This window comes from Chlorocebus sabaeus, chromosome 20 (genome assembly GCF_047675955.1).
Source record: "Chlorocebus sabaeus isolate Y175 chromosome 20, mChlSab1.0.hap1, whole genome shotgun sequence".
NCBI classification, from domain to species: Eukaryota; Metazoa; Chordata; class Mammalia; order Primates; family Cercopithecidae; genus Chlorocebus; species Chlorocebus sabaeus.
Genome location: NC_132923.1, coordinates 89,923,358 through 89,947,490, shown reverse-complemented (window position 1 = coordinate 89,947,490; position 24,133 = coordinate 89,923,358). Strand labels below are relative to the sequence as shown.

Below are 24,133 nucleotides of genomic sequence, written 5' to 3'. Positions count from 1 at the left end.
TCCATTAATAACAAAGATTCTTTCTCTCGTTACATTAAGGTTTATCCCTCTAGACAGACACAGTACAATCATGACAGCATATGGATGTGGGCAACCCAAACCCAGCAAATACCTGTGTACTGATTCAACACTCGGCTTAACTTCTGGAAGCGGTAGCCCTGAGGGCTGAGTTTGAAAATTATGTCACTGTGATACAAGAAACTGTACAAGCGGTGAAATATGATTTTGCCGAGTTCAAATATGGCTTTTACATAAGGATCATGGGTGCTAGAAGAGAAAGTTGGGATAATGCGTTAATAAACAACTTAGAAAATGTGTAGAAATATCTTTTTTGCTCTCCCACCACTGACCTGTTTGTCTGGCAGTTGGTCTCCTTGCTGAAAGCGCATTTCATGATTATATCCAGAGACATCAAGTTGATGTGCTCATAGACCTCCACGCTTGTGTTCTGAGTGCTGCAAATCTTCTCCCACTTATCCTGGCACAGGAGGTCAAGGTCAGCATCATCACCACCACCATGACCAAACTGCCTGCATTTGAAGGCTCCTGCCTGGCCCTGCTTTTATGATTTAAGGCAGACAAACCTGACCCAGCAGGAACCAAAGGTCACATGAGTAAATAAGCTATGTGCTTACTTAGGGCATGAGGAAGGGAAAAATACACCCAGCGGAGTGAGAAGGAGCACGGAGAAACCTGCATATATGGTAAATGGCTGAGTTAAAGATCTGTGGCTTTTCAGTTATTACCATAACTCTGCTTTCAAACAGACCAGAGTTCCATTAAAACAATCATTGACACAAGACCCATAATTCCAAGGGGTTTACCCCAGGGCTTCCTCCATCTTCAATTCCAAACTTGCTAGATGCCCTGCCACTGCTCTCAACCACCATAGCCACATTTAAAATAAACTGAGAACATTTTCAAAAACATTTTGGATTCAAAAGTGGGAAATGGAGCAAGTGTGGAGAGGAGCTGCTACAGGGAGCTGCCCCCAGCGAAGCCTGACCTGGTTTAACTTCCCCGCAAAGAGACCTACTCATACTGCTTGAAATGCTTTGCCTGACATTTTAAAACTGTCACAAGGTCCTTGGTTGAAAATGTATTTGTATAATAAGCATACTTTTTGTAAAAATTCAAATAAATTGATATTTTAAAAGTTCAGGTTGACCAATAATAGGTCTTAAGCACCTAGCCCCTATCTTAAGACCTATCGGTCAACCTGAACTTTTAAAATTTCAGAGACGCAGCAACCACAAAGGCAAAGAGAATCTTAAAAACTTTTCCCTAAGAAAAAAACTGTCTAGTCAAAGAGCTTTTATCTCAACTATGTAAGTTTTACTGAGAGCAAATGGTGAATTTAGAAGAAATGAGAACAGGAGGGAGGCTTCCAAGCTTGAGAAACTGGAATGATTCAGCAGAGGAAGGAAGTGTGAGGAAAATCCCACAGAAATATGTGGCTGAGAAATGAGGAGGGGAGGAAGCGCTCCGAGAAATAGAGAGAAAACTCCAATGCAGCTCCAGTGCAATCACTGGAGGATCTGAAATTGTGCTGCAGCTGAACAGCGCTAGAATCAGAAAAGGATGCTCTCCTCTCTCGCTAGCTTGCGCCGCAGTCTCTGGGTCTCTGCCTTGAGAACTCACACTGATGTTTTCACCACAATCCTGGCTGACTTCGGGTTCAAACTGCTTCTGTGAGTTTGGCTGAGAACCCAATCATTGAGCTGTTAACAGTGGTTTGTATGGGAACAGGGATGGGTTTGCACATGAAGTGAGAGGAAAACTTTGTCTTTGTTTGTGGTATTTCAAGTGTCTATGATGAAAGTGTATTAGTGAATAACTTGTCTGATTTCAAAATAAATAAGATTTAAAAATCAAAGCCATTGTACAAATAGAGTTTTGGAGTGGAACTCATTTGTAAATCCAAGACCACTCACAGGAATGTTTCCCTACAATGTTCTTCCGCCCCTTTGAAAGGTGTAGGTCAGGGCCTAGTGATCCTCCACCAACTACAAGAGGAAATTCACATCTGCAACTTTAATACAGACATTCTCTTTTGCTTGGTTCTTTATAGCCATTGCAAGTCTATGCCAATCTCCAAACCTTTGTTCATGCTCCCTCACTCTGCCTTGAATACTCTCATTCATATTACCTACATATTCAAGTCCAGCTTATATTTCATGGCAAATTTGAGTTTCCTCTGAATCTGAAGCTGTTATAGCTGCTTCTGCCACCCTTGCCTCTCACCTTGTGGAGGTTAACACAACTCCATCTTGGAAGCTAATCTACCTTCTTGACTTCCAATTAACTTTAGTTCCAGGAATGCTCTGAGATTTCCAGTTTATCTATTATTCCTTGTGTAAGAGCATGTACTTACAATAAATCTTGCCCTCAGGGCAAGTTCTTACTATTAATAATTTCCTCTGAAGCATGTGTGCCCCTCCCCATGGTCTATAATTCCTGAGTCTGGAGGGTAATGGCACAGGGATCCAACATCTTGTGTCACCACTGTGTGAAACAGCCAAGGTTTCTGTTTGAAAGCCTCTATTGAATGTTTCTTTTTAATAATCTGTCAGCCTTTTTCTTCAGCCTCTCGGTTTCCTCAGACTTTGGGGTAAGTTTGTACAGACCTGCCGTCCATTAAACACACCTATAGCACTTACTATCTAACTGTCACCATTTGGTACCTGGTTTGCTGCCATAAAATCTCAAAATATATTTAAGACAGAGGACCAGATCTTCTTTTTATTAATATTATCACCCAAAGAACATAACAAATTTTTAGACACCTATTGTTCAATGAGTACTTGTACATTTGTTAAATTTTTAGAAACTGAATTTTAATTTTCATGGCCCACGAAACATTAACCTAATATTGTCCATTGCTGGGAGCATTTTGCAATGCACCAGAGCACTTTTCCCCTTCACTTACCAGCATCGTTTTCACAGAATGAGCCATCACCTCGATGTATGCTTTCAGGATGTTAAAATGGAATCCAGGAGTTAGCAGGCGACGATGCTGGAACCACTTGGGTCCATCTAGAGCCAGCAGTCCTTTCCCTTGAGAAATAAAAGGTGGAAAACCTTATGCCATTTAATCAGATGAGATGAAGGAGAGATGAGGAACACAGGCAGTGTGGAGTAACCATGACCTACAGGCAGTCATGAAATAGTGGAATATCAAAGTAGCACTTGTATTAATATACAATGCAATTTAATAGATAAAGGTGAATTTAGAAGCTTCCTTCTGGGATGGATGTATTTAATACTGTGAGAAGAAGTTTCAAAGTCTAATAAATTTCAAAGCTTTATAAGATGAGCGTGCTAATCCTGAAATCACCAGTTGCTACCTATGTAGTAACTGAATAAGTGACTTCAACTTCGTGAGGTTTAGTTTTCTCAACAACGAACTATGATACTAAATACCTTTTTCCCTGTGTTGCTGTGGAGGTTAACTGAAAGTGAATACCTAAGGTAGCCAACCTTCTCCCTAGGTCATACTAGTAACACAGCAAGTAAATTCCTTTCCTTTCTACTCCAAACCAATCCATAAACTATATGATGAACACAAATTCACAAGGAAAAAGACAAGAGTGTCCACTCTGTCTTCTGATATTCCCTCCTTGAGCGCAGGTCTGGGAATGATACTATGTGGAAACACTTAATTAAGGCTAATGCTTCACAATCTTCTACTGCCAGACTGGTCATTAGGATTTGACTTTAAAAGGACTTTAAAGTTTATTAATACATAATTGATACCATTCATTGAGTGCTTACAACATGCCAGGCTCATGATGCATGATCTGTCACTCATACAATGGTGGCCATTACATTTAGTGCTAAAAATATGTATTTCATTTAATCCTCATAACAGCCCAGCAAAGTGACTCTCAACCTTATTGTCAAAGATGAGGAAACTAAGATAGGGAGAGATTAAATGGCTTCTCTAAGATCATATTTAACCAGTCAGTGCAGGAGGGGGCAAGATTCAAATCTAAGTGGTTCCTAATACAAGCCTATATTCTTTTCTTTAATTCATGTCTTGTTTAACATAAATACCAATTATGTAATTAAAGAGCTTAATTTATCAGCTGATAGAATATTGCCAAACTCTAGAGCAAAACTTTACTGATTTACATGTGGAAATAAAGGAACTCCAAAAAGAAAGGAAAACATCCAAGAAAACGAGAGAGAAGGATAAAGAAAACAAGAATGGGGTGGTGAGACTGCAGTTTGGGTAGATTTTTTTTGGTGGGGGTTGTGGACAGAGTTTTGCTCTGTCACCTAGTCTGGAGTGCAGTGGCACAATCTCCGTTCACTGCAACCTCCACCTCCTGAGTTCAAGCAATCCTCATGCCTCAGCCTCCAGAGTTGTGGGACTACAGGCACGTGCTACCGCACCTGGCTATTTTTGTATTTTTAGTAGAGATGGGATTTCACCATGTTGGCCTGGCTGGTCTCGAAATCCTGACCTCAAGTGATCCTCCCACCTCGGCCTCCCAAAGTGCTGGGGTTACAGGCATGAGTCACTATGCCCGGCCGAGGCTGCAGTTTTAAAGAGAGAGGGGACCGATTCACATATTTGCTGCCTTGAGAAGAAGACTTTGTGGGAGAGAAATGGATGAAGAAGTTTTCTGGGAAGTGGTGTTGTGTTGACCTTAGAGCTCTCCTTCAATCTTTCCCCTAGAAAACAGTATAGCTCTACCTTACACTCTTTATGCTTTTGAATTCAGATTTCAGTTCCTTTGGCATGCTCTGCTATGGAAAGGGGACTCTGAATGAGAGTGGGCTCTACCTCTCATTTGCACATACATACCAATAAGTGGAGGTAAGAATTTCTGCAGGTACTGGGACTTGGGATCTGCAGAGTCAAGTAGAGGAAACAAAAGACATCATTAGAGGGAGCTTTCATTATCAGTTCAAGTTGGTAACGGTTTTCTGGTTTTCTGCGTTTCCCTGCACCAACCACAAACAGTGAGCAAAAGAGAGCCCAGGGCTTACTTCCTGCTCCCTTTGGCAGCCTAGGGAAAGACCTGTGTTAGTCCTGGCTCAGTTTCAGAGAATAGCCCTATGAGGCAGGCAAGTACAGAAACCCTGATTCTTCCCTCGTTTACACTTCCTCCAACAGAAAGAGAGTTTGCCTGAGGGTTGCAAAGTTTCCATAACCATAGTTGGGACAACATATATTCTTTACAGAAGGCAAATTAAGGATCCGAGTGGAGGCCAGCAGACACCAGGTACTGAGGTGCCAATGCCTCTTGGTGTTTTTGTGAACCCCAAAGTGGAAGTGTTCTACTGTTCTTGTCCTTAATAGGTGAACATGAGACAAATCAGAGCAGGGGGACTGGAAACATGGAGATAGTCAGGACAATGCTCTTCTTTTATTAGGTTTTATTAGGAGTGGTGGATACAATGTACAGGAAACACTGAAAGATAAAAACCTTCATTTTACGAAGTTGACAGGGCAAAAACTGGACATTTTAGTATTACGCTATGAAATAATCCACAATGAAAGCCTTAAAAAAGGATTGGGTGGGGGAGGTAGATGACTCATACCTGAAAAGGGGGCATAGTTAAGAAATATGTGGAGAGGAAAGCTAAAATTTGGATCATAATCAAAAGGTTTGATGGGTAAATTAAGGACCTAACATTCAGGCTTACATACTGAACCACCAGAGGTAGAGTTACTGCTGATTTCCCACTCTCTTGAGACTTATGCTGGAAACCAGCGGTAGGAATGGGAAGTGTTGCTGACAGTGAAGTCATAAAATCCACAGAGGCTGCCGGGCGCGGTGGCTCATGCCTATAATCCCAGCACTTTGGGAGGCCGAGGCAGGTGGATCACAAGGTCAGGAGATCGAGACCATCCTGGCTAACATGGTGAAACCCCGTCTCTACTAAAAATACAAAAAATTGGCTAGGCATGGTGGCAGGCGCCTGTAGTCCCAGCTACTCGAGGCTGAGGCAGGAGAATGGTGTGAACCCGGGAGGCGGAGCTTGCAGTGAGACGAGATCACGCCACTGAACTCCAGCCTGGGCGACAGAGTGAGACTCCGTCTCAAAACAAAACAAAACAAACCCAGAGAAGGCAAGGGAAGCCTTGCCTGGCAAATCTGGTAATGCCAGCTGGGTTTTAAGTTACAAGGACCTCAACATGCCCATGCAGTCCTGAATAAGACAAGGGACTGGGGAGGACATGGGAATCCCCTTCAGTCTTGGTAGGAAACCTGTCACCTCCCCATACTTGCTCCTGGGTCTCTTAAAGACCTCAAACCAATCTTTGCTTTGGAATCTTGCCTATGGGTTTTAAGCATTTCACTTCTAGGAGGAATAGGTCCCAGAGATTTCCCCCTCTTCTTACCTGTTCTGCTCAGAAATGTCTTTGCATAGTCTGGGTCATAGATATAGAAAAATGCCTGAAAGGGCCCAATCCAGAAAGGGAAGGCACGAGGGTATTTTTCAATAATTTCCTCAAGCTTCTCCATGTTATCATCCTGAATAAACTGCAGTGAAAAAAGTGAAAGTAATTAGCCAGCCAGGCTGGACCTGTCCCCTCTTACAGACACAAGCTGAATTCAAGTGATAAGGTCACACAAGCAGAGGAGCCTGAGACTTTTCTGGAAGTGACATAACATGCTTTCTTTGGAACTTCTAAACTTGGGGGATAATTCTCTTAACAAAGTTAGTGTAGTTATCTTCTCAATATTAATATAACCTGTACCGCCAGACCAAGTCACTGTTGAACGACATTTACTGTGAACTCTTGTCCCAATAGAGGGTAAGCTGAGTCACACTCTCTGCCTCACTTGCCAACATCACACACTCAGACTGGAGTGGGATCTGGAAGCTAAAAGATGTATCTCCTAAGTGGGAAACTAACAGTTACTAAATGGGGCATGACCCTACATCCAGCTCACCATTTCTTCTCCCTGTTCCTCTCTCTCATTATGCACCACTGATTATTTCTCATGACTTAGTAGTAAATGCTTCTCTCTAAAAAATTGCCAACTCTATCTACAAAGAAAATCCAAATTCTCCTCCCAACAACAGAAGGTCCGTTTACACAGATGTGTGAAGCTTAAAGCCAACTCAAATACAAAACTTTCAGCTTCCAACATTTACAAATGAGAGTGCAAATACTACCACCGGAGAAGGACTTTTTGCTTTTAGAAGCAGATGAGTAACGGGTCATTTACATTGTTTCTCTAAATCACTGAAAACAAGATTCATTTACATTTGCTTCTTGTGTAAAGTGGAGGGCACCTGCGCGTGTGTGTTTTGGTGTGCCCATCTATACACTTGAGCATGATGATGGGAGTCCCCAGCTGCAAAGTAATCTGAAGGCTGCCAGATTTTTCCTCATGTGACCAATCACACGTATCTGCTGCAGGATTGTTTGTTCTCATCCTCAGGAGAGGAGGACAACTCTGGCTCCCATTTTTCTCTGTTATCATTTAGCAATTTTAACCCATAAAGTGCTCTCTGGATAGTTCAAGGCCACTGAAAGGTTGAGACTCTTGAAATCTAGTTTCTAAAATACTGCACTCTTTTTTGCTAATGTTGCCATAATCAAGCCAGTGATAAGCGCCCACCATCCAGAGTAGTGGTTTTCAACAATGTGAATATTTTTTCATTTATTCATTCACAAACAATAAACACACAAGTATTTACTGAGTGTCTATCACATGTACCAGGTGGTAGAGATACAGAGAAATATAAGAAAGACAAGGCCTTTGCCCTCATGGAAATTATAAACTAATATGACAATTGTTTGTTTAGGTAAAAAACTTTCATAAATACCCCAGCCACATGGAAGTATTTCATTATACTTTTTAAACTCCTGACTAGACAAAAAGGACAGAAAACTATTGTGAATCCTGTACTATATTTAACTTATATTTTTTCATCCCGAGAAGCATCTAAATATACTTGAAAATGGGTACTACATATATTTAGTAAACATTGTTCAGAAACATTCAGAAAATGCACAGTGCCCCCAAATAGCAACAGCTAACATTTATCAAGCACTGCTATGAACTAGGCGCTGCTAAATGCTTTCCATGTTTTATGTTATTTAATAGTTACATCAAGAACCCTATGAAGCAGATATAATTACAATCCCTATTTTACAGATGAGGAAATTGAGCCCTACAGACTAGGTTAAATGATCTGTCCAAGTGTGTACAACTGGCAACCAGTAATGAGGATTCAAACTCCAGTTTAACTCTGGAGCCCAAGTGCTTTATACTACTTAGCTACAAAGATGCTCTCTGCAGTACATCCAAGTACACACACAGACACACAAACACAAACACACACACTTGCATATATACATCCTAGGTCCCATATGTTGGCTGAGATTCAGTGACCTATTGAATAAATGTCAAACCTTACCTGGCCTACTCTATGTAGTAAATTGATCTTTGAATAAATGAATTTTCTCAGCACCTAATATATTTATGCATTCAACAAAGGATTTACTGAGCACCTATTATGCACCAGGAACTGTACCATGCACTGGGTTTATAGTGGCAAACAAAGACCCTCCCTCTCACAGATTTTATACTGTAGTTAGTGGTGGATAATAAACGAACAAGCAAAAGAGTACACAGTATAGTGTCAGAGACTGATAAGGCCCAAGATAATAATAACAGGGCTGGAGATAGAGAGTACTAGAAGTCCTATTTTAGTCTGAATGGTCAGGGCAAGCGTCTTTTAGGAGGTAACATTTGTTCAAAGGCCTGAATAACTTGCAGGGAGAGTAATACAACCACAGACGTGCATGTTCAAAGCTCTGAGGGAGGAATATCCTTGGCATGTTTGAAGAATAGTGAGAAGACCTGTATTATTAAGAGTAAGGAATGAAATTTCTCATCTTGTATGGAATTTTCCCTACACACACTTTATCCTTCTGTAATCTTACGACTATACTTAAAATGTTACCGTCTTTAGACAGAAGGAATAAGTTGCGGTGTTCAATAGCACTGTTAACAATAATTTATTGCGTATTTCTGAAGAGCTTGAAGACGTGAAATGTTCCAAACACAAATAAATAATAAATGATGTTAGAAGTGATGAATACCCTAAACACCCTGATTTGATCACTGTACATTATATGCACGTATCAAAATATCACAGGTACTCCATAAATACGTACAGTTATTATGTGGCAATAAAATGTTACTGACTACGTAAAATAGTTTCACCTTTTGAGCCTTAGAGACTAGATTTCCTTGTGACTTAGGTGAATCACCACAAGGACCCAGATCTGAGTAAATGGGGAGGGTAGGTAATATTAGTTTGATAGGCCTGTCACCTCTAATCTGCAAAATTCTGATAGAAACCTCTCAACAACAGAAAAAATAACTTAGTGACAGTCAAGAGGGAATATGGACTCTAAAACACTATGAATGCAATAAATAATCTGAAATGAAATTAAGACACAAGAGCTTCAAAAAGAATGAAACAGAAATTTAACAAAAGAAATGCAAAATGAAATGTATACTTTGAAAAATACAAAAACATCGTTAAAAAAATTAAAGAAAGCTGGGCGTGGTGGCTCACTCCTGTAATCCATTCACTTTGGGAGGCCGAGGTGGGTGGATCATGAGGTCAGGAGTTCGAGACCAGCCTGGTCAATATGGTGAAACCCCATCTCTACCAAAAATACAAAAATTAGCTGGTGTGGTGGCATGTGCCTGTAGTCCCAGCTGCCCAGGAGGCTGAGGCAGGAGAATCACTTGAACCCGGGAGGCGGAGGTTGCAGTGAGCCGAGATTGCACCACTGCACTCCAGCCTGGGCGACAGAGCAAGCCTCTGTCTCAAAAAAAAAAAAAAAAAAAAAAAAAAAGACAACCTAAATAAATGGAAAGGCTTTCTGTGTTCATGGATCAGAAGACCTAATATTGTTAAGGTGGCAATAATCCCCAAACTGATCTACAGATTCAATGTAATCCCTAGCAGAACCCTAGCTGGTTCCTTGTAGAAATTGATAGGCCAATTCTAAAATTTATATAGAAACCCAAGGATTCCAAATAGCCAAAATAATCTTGGAAAATAACAAAGTAGGGGGACTCATACTTCCTGATTTCAAAGCTTACTACAAAGCAACAGTAAGGCAGTGTGGTAATAGCATAAGGATAGACATATAATTTATTTATAATTTTTAATTTTTGTGCATACATAGGTGTATATATTTATGGAGTAAATGAGATTTTTTGATACAGACATGCAATGTGAAAAAGGTACATCATGAAGAATGGGGTACCCATCCCCTCCCTTCAAGCATTTATCCATTGAGTTGCAAACAATCCTATTACACTCTTTATTTAAAAATGTATAGTTATTATTGACTATAGCCTCCCTGCTGTGCTATCAACTAGTAGGTGTTATTCACTCCCTACCTCCTCCCCTAGCTCCCCACTACCCTTCCCAGCCTTTGGTAACCATCCTTCTACTCTCTCTGTCTGTGAGTTAGGACAGACATACAGATCAATGGATTAAAACTGAAGATTCAGAAATAGACCTTGACATTTATAGTCAATAGATTTTTGACAAGGATGCCAAAACAATTCAATGGAAACAACAGACGACATAGTATCCAAGACACAGTAGAGATACATAACACAGGACAGCAACAATGGAGAGTCCTAGAACAGTATCTCCATACCAAGCTTAAAGAACAACCAGTCCAGACTGGAAAAGGAGGAGAGATCCGTGGGAAAAATATCTCCAGAAAAACGAACAGATTATTTGGCATGTTTGCATTCTTGGAAATATTATTTAGATGTGTTTGACAGATCTATTAGAGCATTTGGAAAAAAAATACTGACAGATATTGAAAAATGAAGCAGATTAGAAAAGGAAGAATTTAACAATATTGTGGGGGTGGGGGAAAGTTCTATGAAAAAATAAATAAAATGCAAGAGGACCATTTAGATCAGCAGTAAATAACATTTGCATAATAAAAATAATACAAATAGAGGTTTTTCTATTTAACTAAAAAATACAATACAATATAGTTATTGGGACAGTGGAAGATGAGGTGTGATTGCCTGTCATAAAGAAGTTCATAGGTGGATGTTGTCTTAGTACATTTGTGTTGCTGTAAAGGAACACCTGAGGCTGGATAATTCATAAAGATGATTATATGCGTTACAATTCTGCAGGCTGTACAGGAAGCATGGCATTGGCACCTGCATCTGAGGAGGACCTCAGACTGCTTCCACTCATAGTGGAAGTGAACAGGAGCAGTTGTGTGCAGAAATCACACGGTGAGACAGAGGAAGAGAGAGGGGAGTAGGTGGCAGGTTCTTTTCAACAATCAGTTCTGGGGGGTGAAGAGGGCCTAAGAGAGTGAAAACTTATGAAGGAGACAGCTGCACCAAGACATTCATGAGGGATCCATCCCAATGACCCAAAGATCTCCCATCAGATCCCACCTCCAACACTGGGAATCAAATTTTAACATGAGGCTTGATGGGGACGAACAAACCATATCTAAACCACAGCAGATGTCTAAACTTATTAAAGTAATAGATGCAATATAGTAATATTATTTTACAAACAAAGATTTAAATACCAGAGAAAAACGATAAAAGAGTTGAAAGTGGTTGCTTTAGATAGGAAAGACTAGAAAGTGGGGGAAACCAAAGGATCCTGCAGTAGCTCTGCGGGAATGCCTTCCCCACACCACCCGACCATCCTTTAAGACTCTGCTCAGTCCTTCACAGACTTTCCTTCCTCCTCTAGGCGGAGATGTACACTTTCCTGCGATGGATATTCCCTTGTCTTTGGGCCTCTAGTAAAGCACCCATTGCCTTAAATTTTCATTTTCTCTCTGTGGCCTAAGTCTGCACCTGACTTGGGAGGTGCAGGGAAGGCATTTAGCTTCTCTTTGTAATCTTAGTACCTATCACACAATTGCCACTCAGAGTCGGCTGAATGAATAAAAACCTCAATTAGGGTGGGAGTGGATTTAAAAGACAGGAGAGACCAAAAGCTAACAGTCTCCCTTTTCAAATTTCCATCAACCAGTATTTCTTGAGTGGCTGGCTGGGGCTGCTCCTTATTTCACAAGAATCTTAGGAAAAGAAAATTGTCTCTGGTTAAAATGGACTAAGGGTGCCAACAATTGGGATCGATTTTGCATATTTTCTGCAATTAATAAGTTATTTAGAATAACATGCTATTTTTAAAGCAACACATGTGGAAGGTTTGGTGAAGCAGGGAGAGACAGACCTGAGTTACACGTCGCTTTCTTTTTCCATATTCAGGTTCTTTAAATAGGTCTCTCCCAGCCCCCAAAGCTTCCTCTTTAGTGGCCTTTCCCTGTGGGGCTGCGGGAAAGCAAGTCTCCAGAGCAAGGAAAAATGATGCTGAGAGCCACAGGCGGGGCTGGAAAGGCCAGTGCAAGGCGGAGGGTCCCCAGGGATGGAAGGAAGCAGCCGTCTCTCCGCAGGCCGGGCTCCTCTGCCGCACCCTCCTCCGCCCATCCCTCCTCCCTCCTCCCTCCTCCCTCCCATCTACCTTCTGGTGCCCAAGGAACCAGTGGGTGGGGGGCGTTGGGAAGGCGCGCAGGTCCCGCAGCAGCCTCTGCCTCCGCAGGTAGAGCTTAATGGTCTGCAGCAGCCCCAGGGCCAGGCAGAACACGAATGCCAGGTAAAAGGGCCGCGCCCAGCGCGTCTCCAGCCAGGAGAATTCCATGGCTCTGCGCACCGCCGAACGCCGGCGGCTTCCGGGGGCGCGGGAGAGGGTGCCCTTTCTCCCGCCGGGAGCTGGCGTAGGGTCGCGCAGCCCACCGCCTCTCTGGGCTCTCGCGAAGCTTCTGACTCCCGGGAGGGGAAGGGCAGTGGGAGGGGCAGCTCAGGCCCGGGGAGAGGAGGCAGGCTCGCGTGCGGGATTTCTAGCCCGTTACCAAAGCGCGCACGCTTGGTTCAGCCCAACTGCTTTTGCGTTCCTGGAGCGTTCTCTTTTAAGTCGAACAGTTTTCAGTCACGGGATCTGAATTTATATTGTAAAATAATACCAAAGCTGAGGTCATTGTTTTTCTTCCTTATCAAAATTAATAAATGGCTGTGCAAGAGATTTTCTTTTCCATTCTCGCATTCTACCAAAATTCCCAGGGGGTAGAGGTAGCGGGAGGTGTACGATCATTATTCCTTTATCCTGTGGCCTGCCTAGTGGTGTTCCGGTAAATGGTTTACAACTAGTTTCCACCCTGATTCCCAGCGTGTACCAACATCCACCATGAGCTAGTTCAAGCTGCCAATACGAGGGCACCGAACACTGAACGGGGAAGATATGCACAGTAGCGTACCATTATCTAGTAATTCCACTATACAGGTAGAGTCAGGGCCTGCTACATAATTTATGAATCTCAGTGCAAAATGAAAATGTGGGATGAAAACTTTATTAAAAATTCTAAGATGACAGAGCATTAAACCGAGCATATGCCCTTCTGGGTTCACAGCCTTGTGTTGCTGCTCGGGTCCCATGTCCATGAAGGGCTGCCTCTAGATGCCAGAGACATAAACTCGAGTACAGATAACAGAAAAATGTAGTAAAAATAATTTGGAAGTGATGGTTTTAGTATGTATAATCTATTAGGTGGTGAAGTAGGATCTAACAGGCCTGACTTCCCAAGCTGCTGTCTCCCCCCACCTCCCTGTCCCAGCAATCTTTATAGGCATTGCCCACATTTGATTCATTTATTCATTGATTTAGGCTAAGACAGGCATATGTTAGGTGTTGATTGAGAGCCCTGAACAATAAACCCAATCTCTGCTACAATTCCCTGTTCTCCCTATCACTGCCTTTCCCCTATCTCCCCACCCGCCGCCCCCATTTCCTTAAGCCTATGCTCCACTCTCTGGAGTCAGATTATATTCGTCAGGTAAGTGATTAAGGCAGGCTCCAAGGGTGGTGACTTCATCTGGACCAAGTTTGTCCTGGCCCCTTGCATGTTCCATTAAGCCACACGCAACAAGTGTTTCTGCTCCTTCTTTCCCAGACTTCCCTACTTCCTACCTAATTCCAACCCTCAACTAGATGTTGTTATTTGACAGGGTCTCAGAATCCTCTGGCTTACACAGCTTCTTCTGGGTAACTCATGGTATTTCGGCTTTGCATATTATTCCTTTATGCCCTATTCCTTCCCCAAATTATGATGGTTGTATGGTGGCCCTCATATGATCTCATGGTGATAGGGCTGAAGACGTCAGATCCATGCTCTGCCCCAGAGCTGGTTTCAGCTTTGTGATATCTTGCCTGGTCTGGTCCTTGGGTTCTTCATGGGACTGAGGAATAGTATGTGTGGTTGGTGACCTTCTAGTGAGTTCTCTTGGCAGGGTCAGAGCCTGGGGACCCATTGGCTCACCTATTCCCACCCAGGTTCTTGCTGGTGGTGTGACTCTATCTGAGGCTTGGACAGTTCCATGCAGTTACTCTTCTGCTCCAGGGCCAGTTGCCCCTGTCTGGCACCATTCCATGTGCTTCCAGGGATAACAGAGGAACTCTGGAACTTTTGCACTATATTTAGGAGCCTAAGAGAGGCTTGAAGGTGTTGAAGAGGCTTGAAGTTCAGGCCTTCTCTGCTTCACTGCCATTTTCACTCTGGTTTCCCCAAAAAAAAGACGCAAGGTGAAATCCCCTGTGCTCTCAAGTTTCCCTTCACTCTATCTAAACCCCAATCCCAGGATTTTAGCCTACAGGGGAAAAATTAGATACTCTCTTGACGACCTGACCTCTGCCACTTTTTGCCTCAGTCCACCAGGCTGCAAGAGGTGGGTTTTCCCCACAACCTGCATTTCATGTGGTAGAAAATATCCTTATGTTATTACTTGTGTTTTTGCTATCCCTGGTGGAGAATAAAGTTCTGTAATCTACTCCAACAGGGCATGCTAATAGGAGAGAAAGGAATTTAGAAAATTATTTATTCTGGCCAAAGACTAACTTTTGATACTTGCTACAACTCAAAGATATGATTCTGGAGACCAAAAACAAAGCAGTGCCTCCTTCCTTTTTTGGCATTCCTGCACAAATATCTACTGAATTGAATTTTCTTGGCTACAGTACAGGGAATTGGAGATACCAAAAAAATCCCATCAACATGGATAGTGGTGCCTCTAGATGGAAATAAGCCCCATGAGACTCCCAGAAGGAGGCCTGTGCCTCTACCAATGCTCATCTGATGGCTACTTCCATGTCAGACACGAGAGACAAGAAATGAAAGTCATCGAGGGGCTGCTTCAATCCTACACACAGCCCAAAGAAAACCATACATTTGTCTACAAACAGCGGTGCAAGGTAACCTTTGACTGAAATTATGATAACTCAGTATGGCAACCTATGTCTTTGATCCATTAAAATGTGGAAGTATATTATTACTTAATAATGAATGAATTTTAAGACAATGGAACCATGGGGATAAAAGTCTAGAAGTTTGTGGAACTGTATCCCAGGATAGCAATGCAGCCCACCAATGTGGGGTTCCAGAGATTTACTGTTCTCTGATTTGCTCATGTGCTCAGTTAGTAAACATGGGCTGAACACTTACTGTGTCCCAGGCGCTGTGCTGGGCACTTGCTGGGAGCTCAATGCACAGGGGAGACAAGGGTCACTTAAGTACTTTTAAGGTAGCTGTCACAGAAAGTGATGCTGATATCCTTGCCAGACAAAGGAGAGAGTAACGAAATCTGTCCGGGCTAGGGGAGATGCAGGTGAGGAGAAAATGTGAAAAAAGTTTTATAACTGAGGAGATGCTTTTATCCATTCATTCATTTACTGAGTGAATATGTATTGAGAACTGACCATGTGCCATGTATCGCCCTGAGCCCTGGAGATGTAGCCTTGAACAAAATCAACCTGGCCCGGCCTTCATGTGGCTTAGGGTCTAGTGGAGCTGTGTCTTAAAATGTCAGAAAGTGTCTTCTACATGGACAAGGTGGGAAAGGGCATTCTACATGGTGGAAGAGTGCATGAACAGAACGTAAAACGGCCTGAGCTAACTGGATTGTGGGAGCTCTTCAGCATGGCTAGAGCTTCAAGTCTCAGAGAGAAGGATGGGTGCTAAGACCACATATAGGTTGAAAGTCAGATCATGAGAGCTTGGTAGGCCCAGTAAAGAAATTCAGACTTTACTTAAGGCCATGGGAATCCACTGAAAGGATTTAAGGTGGAAAATGACATAGCTAACCAGTAGATTATTCTGAAAGCTACTTGAAATATAATAAGGACAGTTAAATAGTTACTGTATCCTCACTAAGTGCCAAGTACAATTCTAAAGTGATTTATATGTACTCAGTTATTTCTTCCTCATAATAATCAAGGTAGATGTTACCATTATTCCGTTTTACCTGTATGAAAACTGAGACACAGATTATGCAACTTGTCCAAGGACATCAGATAGTAAAAAATGGTGTCAGGATTTGAATCTAGGCAGTCTAACACTAGGTCCTGAGACCTTAACATTTATGAGAATAAATTGGGATGGGGAAGGTAGTGGTAAGACTAGAACTAGGGAGATCAGTTCTGATGCTATTGCAATATTCAGATAAGATATGATGGTGGCCTGGACTGGGGTGTTGCAGTGGTGTGGCAGGCCAGGTCTCACTAACACAGGCCTTCATAATAGCTGTTTCAGCATTGGCTGAATTGTTAAGTTAAATATTAAGAAACTGATAGAGCCGGTGCCCTTATACAAAGGCTGGAATGTAACAAAAGCCCACCAAGAGTTTTGCCTAGGCATTTCCTGGGCTTTGAAGCATGACAAGATAATGAAAGAATTCTTATCAGGACCCATTTAGGATTAAACAAGTTTTATTGGGAATCTGAAGAAACTCCCCAGGCCTCCACAAACAAGTTTATTGGGGGTCTAAAGGAACTCCACAAACCTCCATGATTTAGCAGGAGACAAGATAAGTGTAATCACCCCAGCACCTGGGCCCATTTACATTAAGTAAATTTACTGAGGCTCCAGAGGAAGGTCTTCAGGACTCAGATTTCAGTTATAGATTAAAAGAAGTTAATCACATATGTCTTTAGATGAATGCACACTTACACATAGACATATAGCTTAGAAGGTATATAATCTCTGAAAAAACTTTGTAATTTTGAGTTTGGTGATATTCCCCAGGCTTTCTTCCTGTAACCAGTTACAGAAATAAAAACTCTCTTCCTCCCCAGTTCATCTGCGTCTTCTTATTGGGCTGCAAGAATAAGCAACCTGACCCTCAGTTTGGTCTGGGAACAAATTTGGTGAGGCAGCCAGGAGCCACTGGGACGGTGCTGTTTTCAACCGTCAGCGGCTTGGGATGAAACAGTCTTCAGGAGGATCCCAGCAGCTGCTGGGTGAGAGTTTCCCAGGGATCCCTTCTGAGGGCTGTCCCATGTGCAAAATTGCATGTCCCTCCCACTGTTGGGGAAGACTGGAGATCAGGGGTGAACGTGCTGGAAGGGTTAGATAATTGGATTGTATGCCAGGAGTCTGTTGCTTTCCTATCTGGGCTCGTTAAGCCACTTGTCTGGTACAGCCAGGGGAGCGATAAGGCTTGCTCATACACCCACTTTGCATTTTGGTTAAGATCAGGTTTTGTGTTGGTTTTGAGTCTGTTCTGCCTGAATGCACTCCCCCTGGTGTTTGTCTGAATTCTGTCTCCACTTGTTTGTGTATCTGTCTTGTCTCTTTTGATACCATGTAAGCTTGAGTATAAGAGGTGTCAGGTCCATCCCTGCTGGGAGCCCTCTGGGAAGGAAAAAGGTTTTTCTTAAAGGAGCTCAATGATTAAAAGTCAGCTTAATTAAAAGGTAACATCTAAGATGTGTATATGTATGTGTGCATGTGCATGTGTTTGTATTAAAAGGCTTTCATATTTTTGTTTTTTCTCTTCTGGGACCTTGTCTTTTTTGAGCAAAAGTTTTTTTCTTCTCGGTTGTCTGAATTGTGTTTTACTTATTAACAGCTGTTGCAACAGAGGCTACTCTTGGTTTTTTTTAAAAAAAGGTGTCATTTAGACACTTAGAAATGTCTTTGTTTGAAAAAAAAAGTTTAATGCACTGTAAAAGTATCACATGGTCTAGTCTGATAGTAATTCTCCCTTTTTGAAAACCCAAGATTCAGTGTGGGCTCTGGCCAGAGCTCAAAGATCCAGTTAAAAGATAGGCAGTCCCTGTCTAAATAAAATTGGTCTCCTAATATAGTCCTATAATACATTTCTATAATTTTATATTTGATCTGGCATCCATCTTTAATCTCCCTCTAGCACCAGCAGGCTTTTTCTCATTACTTTGAGATGTAAATCTTGCCATCTGATTTCTCACCTAAAAGTTGTTTCCTTCAATATGCAGATTTAGGGCATCTATAAAATGTACTTCTATTGTCATGCCTAATATGTCTATGTATTTATGTGTTGTATACACAATGTTTCACTACTGAAAATATAGAAAAGCTCTAATTAATTGGATTAAGGAAAATTAAAGGTGCTTAAATCAAATACTTTAACAGAAAAAAGACTAGTTGAATGCTTTTTTAAGATTATGTGACTTAAGTAAAATCTTTAATAAATAAGCTGACTTTAAAAGTATTGGTAAAGTAATAATAGAAATGTCTTAGGAATTGCCAGCATACATTTTTGTTTGCATTTGTTGATCGAGAAACTTCATACTTATCCCTGCCAAATACTATAAGGTGTCAAAACTTGGCATAGAGGTTACAAAACTATAAACTCAGCCCCAAACAGAATGATCTTTGCTTTTGTAATTTTTAATAGATAAAACATTAATATTGTTTTAATAAATATAGATACATCTTAAATTCTTTGGCAAAATGCCATAACTCCTAATCTTGTGGCTTTAGGCAGTCTAGTCCACAGGCATGAAGGAGGTTTGTTCTGGGAAAGGACTGTTACCATATTTGTTTCAAAGATAAATAAAAACTAAGTTAATGAACAAGAACTTCCTGGAGGTTAGAAGCAAGATGAAGTCAGTTAGGTCAGAACCTTTTCACTGTCTCAGTTATAATTTTGCAGTGGCAGTTTCATAACTTTAAATAATGGCTATCACAGTTTTCATAAATAATCTAAGTAAACAATTAAATTAATGAGGTAAATGCAATGGAATAAATACTCACAAATAAACTTGTCATAATTTAGAATCTAAACATATTAAATTACATAATAGATATTTATTTGGATATTTTCCAATAAAAATATATTGTGGGAAAACATTCTTTCTAAGATGGTGTCCCTTTTTAAAGGTAAATAATTTTTGTCTAATTCAAAGCTTATTTAAAGGTTATCTAGAAAACAAGGCAAAAGGAACCAGGAAATAAGAGAGATATAAAGAAAGTTATAAAAAATAAAAAGGTATTTTTTAGTAAAAAAGCTTAAAGAAAAATAATTTTATATGAAAGAGAATCTTGTGTGGTAAATTTAGTGCTAGAATAAAATGACAGGTTGTTTTAGAAAGAGGGATGTAGAACAAGTCAAGAAGTCCAAGCATGTCATAGATGGTCTGTGTAAGTCATGAAAGAATTTATGTAAAATTGATGTACAATTTAAAGGTAATTAGGCCTCCTAAATGCTTCATAGAATGCCACTGTGATTTTTAACTGCACAGTTTGCCTGGTTTATGGCTAGGTAAGACCTGGGACACATTGAATTTGATGCTGGAAAGAGTCGGACCTTATCTGCACTCCTGTCTGGGTCCTAGGCTCCACATCTAGTACATAATTAAAATCCCAAACTTACCAAAGTTTTCACCAAAAATAAAGGTTGCTGAGAGTTAACAGTGTAACATGTGTTTGAGACTACTAAAAAAATAGTTTTACATGCAAGATGTGTAAGAAAAGGAAAACATACTTTTGGTAAAAAGATTATAAGAAGGTGTGGGAATGTGGATTTTTTGCCTAAATTAAAAGGTTAAAGGATTGTTTTAAGTTAGATAAAACAAAGCTAAGGGTTTAAGCAAGTTGCAGAAGGTTTATGAGAAAATTAATTGTAAAAGAAATTCTATGTGTAAACATATTGGCTAATGTTAAAGTGGTATTTTTCAGTTTTTCCATAAATTGAACATTAAAATAAATTCACAGCAGGTTTCTCTTAGAGCATTAACCTGCTCTTTAACAAGAATCTTTTGTAAAGGATTACAAAAGATTTATGGAAATCTTACCTTATGGTCAAACATTAAAATTGGGTAAATATGTCTATAAGGTTTTATTAAAAATTTGGCTTAACATTTAATAGTACCCAAATGTAAACATAAAATTTGGCTTATTTGGTACAAAATCATACAGGAAGCATTGTCAAATATAAAATGGTGTTTGGCTTTTTTGGGCTATATTTGTATAAGTGTGTTATTGGTATGTGTTCCAAATTATGGGAAACTTCTATAATTCTGCTATATCTTAGTGTAAATTATCAGTAATAATTATAATTGTTATGATAAATTATTTTGTGCCACAGAGGTAACAGATTTCCTTGTCAATTGTATTTTTAACTATGGCTACCCTAAAACTTTTTGTCATCCATAAACAATTGTTGTCTTGTTTTGGTCCTCTTTAGAAGGTGGTTTTGCAATCAGCTATGAAGCTCTAACAGGTGCTCTTGAATGCAGGTTTCTGATAACTTTGGAGATTGTAACATCTGAATAAAGGAAAAATGTTCAGAACTCTTGAAGAAATAAAATATTCATTGATATCAAGCAGAACAAGAATTAACTGCATAAACTAATAAAAAACTGAAGTGATCTTTTTGACTTTTTGCTTAAAATGTTGTTGATCTTTTGTTTTCCTTTTCAGAGTCAAGGAAACTTTTCTTTTGAGCTATGAACAGCTTTTAACAATTAAGCAAAGTATACTAAGTATACTACTATGAGCAAAATTTGGAACATATTTGTTTCTCTCTACTTGATTTCTCCAGAATCTGAAAACCATTTGTGAATACTCTTAATTATAGTTATCTGCATAAGGGCAATAAGAATCTCTTTTCTTTTGCAACAGACACAATTGGAGAAACTAGTTATTTTACCAAGGCTTTGACTGTAATCGCCTGCTTTCCTTTAAGAAATCAAATTTGACTTGTGAAGTCAATAAAATTCCCTAGAGGAAATGCCTCATACCTTGTCTCCACAGTCCCTGTACTGGGTTTCTGACCTGTGGTAAGTAAAGAATGTCACTTTCTAACAGGTTCCAAGTTATCTTGGAACCCCAAGAGGAGAGAAATTTACTCAACTCATAGGTATTTAAGGGTACAAATCAACAGCACAGCTTGGTGCTAAAAAAGTCTTATCTAAGATTCCTTGTATGGAACAGAGTTCCATCAAAGCCAATTTCAAAAGAGCTTATGTGAAAAAAAAATTCTTCTTTCTGCACGTTATACAAATAACCAGGTCAAGTACAATAAAGCAAACCAGTCTTACCATGATTTGTCTTTAGTAAAAATGGGAGACTGGAAAGAGGAAAATTATGTTTCAAAACTATAGTGCACTTGTTGTTAGATTCTAGTCTTGTCTAATGTTTTTCAGTTTTTATTATTTTCTACAGTTTGGGTTGAATTCTGATTTTTCTGGCTACAAGTCTCCAAAATAATGTTTTCAATTTTTTCCTTTTTCCCCATTTTTCCTGACTGGAAGTCACTGAAACCTAAACCTTGTGTTATTAAAGCCCTGCAGACTGAAGACTAGACAACTTAAACTTCAGAAGAAAACAGCAGCAACCTATTTATATGTGTTGCTGTTGCATATTGTTATGTTTCAGCAGGTATTGCCTCTGAGCCCCTGAAACAGGGAGTACTACTGGGAACAGGTCAACCTCTTCCACTCCAACGCTGCATTCAGTGCTCCATAATGTTGACTCCCTCTCAGCAGGATGTAGCCAGAAAGATTACTACACCCCATCTCACTAAAATTCTCATGATGACTAAATATACAAACATGATAGAAATCATGCAGAAATTGACAGTGGAGATTGTGGCAAGTCAGGTCTTACTAACATAGGCCTCTGTAACAACTCTTTCAGCATTGACTGGTTAAGTTACATATTAAAAACTGATAGAGCCAGTGCCCTTATACAAAGGCTGGAATGTAACAAAAGCCCACCAAGAGTTCTATAGAAGGCATATAAGCTCTGAAAAATCTTTGTAATTTTGAGGTTTTCTGGTGATATTTCCTAGGCCTTCTCCCTGTAACCAGTTACAGAAATAAAAACTCTCTTCCTCCTCAGTTCATCTGCATCTCATTATTGGGCCACAAGAATAAGCAGCCTGACCCTCAATTTGGTCCAGGGACAGTGGTACAGATAAGCAAGAACGAATGAGAGAGGCATTGGGGTGTGTTTTTGATGGGAGTTGATGACTGGATGTAGGCATAGTAGGAAAGTCTAGGACAATCCCTATGTTATGTGAACCCCCAACATTTGAGACAGGTCACAGTTAATTTAGAAAATTTATTTTGCCAAGGTTGAGGATGCGCACCCATGACACAGCCTCAGGAGGTACTGATGACATGTGCCCAAGGTCGTCAGAGCACAGCTTGGTTTTATACATTTTAGTGAGACATGAGACATCAATCAACATATCTAAAATTTAACATTGGCTCAATCTGGAAAGGCAGGACAACTTTCCAGATTGTCACAGGTAGGTGAGAGACAAGTGGTTGCATTCTTTTGAGTTTCTGATTAGCCTTTCAGAAGAGGGCAATCAGATATGCATTTATCTCACTGAGCAGAGGGATGACATTGAATATATTTGGTGGCAGGTTTGCTCTAAACAGTTCGCAGCTTGAATTTTCCCTTTAGCTTAGTGCTTTGGGGGCCCAGGATATTTTCCTTTCACAGTTTCTGTTCACTGAGATAGAAAAGGCAAGAAGAATCTATCTTCCCCAGTCCCACCCCCATCACCATCCCCTGCCCTATATGTCTTTTGCTCTTCTCAAAGTGTTCCTCAAAAACACTTTTTGTCTGTTTCTCATGTATTTCTTTAACCACCAGCCTACAGGAATCTATTTCATGAACAAATAAAGTCTTGGTTTTTATGCTTCTCATTTGATACTTCACCCTGTTTTCATTTGTCATTCATTCCACAGTCAGAAATTCTAGGAGAACGGTTTGGAGATTCTTCAAAAAACTAAAAATAGAGCTACCATATGATCCAGCAATTCTACTGCTGGATATATACCCCAAAGAAAGGAAATCAGTATATCAAAGAGATATCTGCACTCCCATGTTTGTTGCAGCACTGTTTGCAATAGCGAAAATTTGGAAGCAACCTAAGGGTCCATTAACAGATGAATGGATAAAGAAAATGTGGTGTAAATACACAATGGAGTACTATTCAGCCATAAAAAAGAATGAGATCCTGTCATTTGCAACAATGTGGATAGAACTGGACATCATTATGTTAAGTGAAATAAGTCAGGCACAGAAAGACAAACATCACATGTTCCCACTTACTTGTGGGATCTAAAAATCAAAACAATGGAACTCATGGAGATAGAGAATAGAAGGATGATTACCAGTTGGGGGTGTAGGGGAACAAAAAAATAGGAAGAATGAATAAGACCTAGTATTTAATGGCATAACAGGGTGACTGTAGTCAATAACAATTTAATTGTACTTTTAAAAATAACAAAAGGATATAACTGGATTATTTGAAGCACAATAAATCCAATTTACATGATGTGATTATTATGCATTGCACGCCCATGTCAAAACATCTCATGTACCCCATAAATACATACACCTACCATGTGGCCAGAGGCTCACGCCTGTAATCCCAGCACTTTGGGAGGACAAGGCGGGTGGATCACGAGGTCAGGAGATCAAGGCCATTCTGGCTAACATGGTGAAACCCCATCTCTACTAAAAATACAAAAAATCAGCCAGGCATGGTGGCGGGCACCTGTAGTCCCAGCTAATCAGGAGGCTGAGGCAGGAGAATGGCATGAACCCTGGAGGCAGAGCTTGCAGTGAGCCAAGGTTGTGCCACTGCACTCCCACCTGGGTGACAGAGCGAGACTGTCTCAAAAAAAAAAATAAATAAATAAAAAATAAATAAAAAAATCCTGTACAGCTTCCTACCTTATCTCTTTGCATATTCAGCTTATCTTCCTAATTAGTCTTTAAAGCACCATGATGATTTAAACG

General features: G+C 40.4%; 1 protein-coding gene and 1 pseudogene across 3 annotated transcripts in view; one reads left to right on the top strand and one right to left on the bottom strand.

The window, feature by feature from the left end:
* The window catches only part of CYP4X1 (cytochrome P450 family 4 subfamily X member 1), a 74,485-nt gene that overhangs the window by 17,060 nt on the left and 33,292 nt on the right, over positions 1 to 24,133 (bottom strand). The window contains exons 1-6 of one of the 3 annotated variants that reach the window (XM_007978855.3): positions 12,526 to 12,903; positions 6,359 to 6,500; positions 4,814 to 4,858; positions 2,930 to 3,057; positions 351 to 478; positions 113 to 267 (exon numbers count right to left, since the gene is read on the bottom strand). In XM_007978855.3, coding sequence (XP_007977046.3) covers positions 113 to 267; positions 351 to 478; positions 2,930 to 3,057; positions 4,814 to 4,858; positions 6,359 to 6,500; positions 12,526 to 12,702 — 775 coding nt within the window. In that variant the 5' untranslated portion in view covers positions 12,703 to 12,903. Of the gene's footprint in view, positions 1 to 112; positions 268 to 350; positions 479 to 2,929; positions 3,058 to 4,813; positions 4,859 to 6,358; positions 6,501 to 12,525; positions 12,904 to 24,133 lie in introns of those variants that run through there. The other 2 variants (XM_037999470.2, XM_007978856.3) reach the window with 2 other exon arrangements.
* Positions 15,142 to 24,133, top strand: part of LOC103225928 (cytochrome P450 4A11-like) — a 28,797-nt pseudogene continuing 19,805 nt past the window's right edge.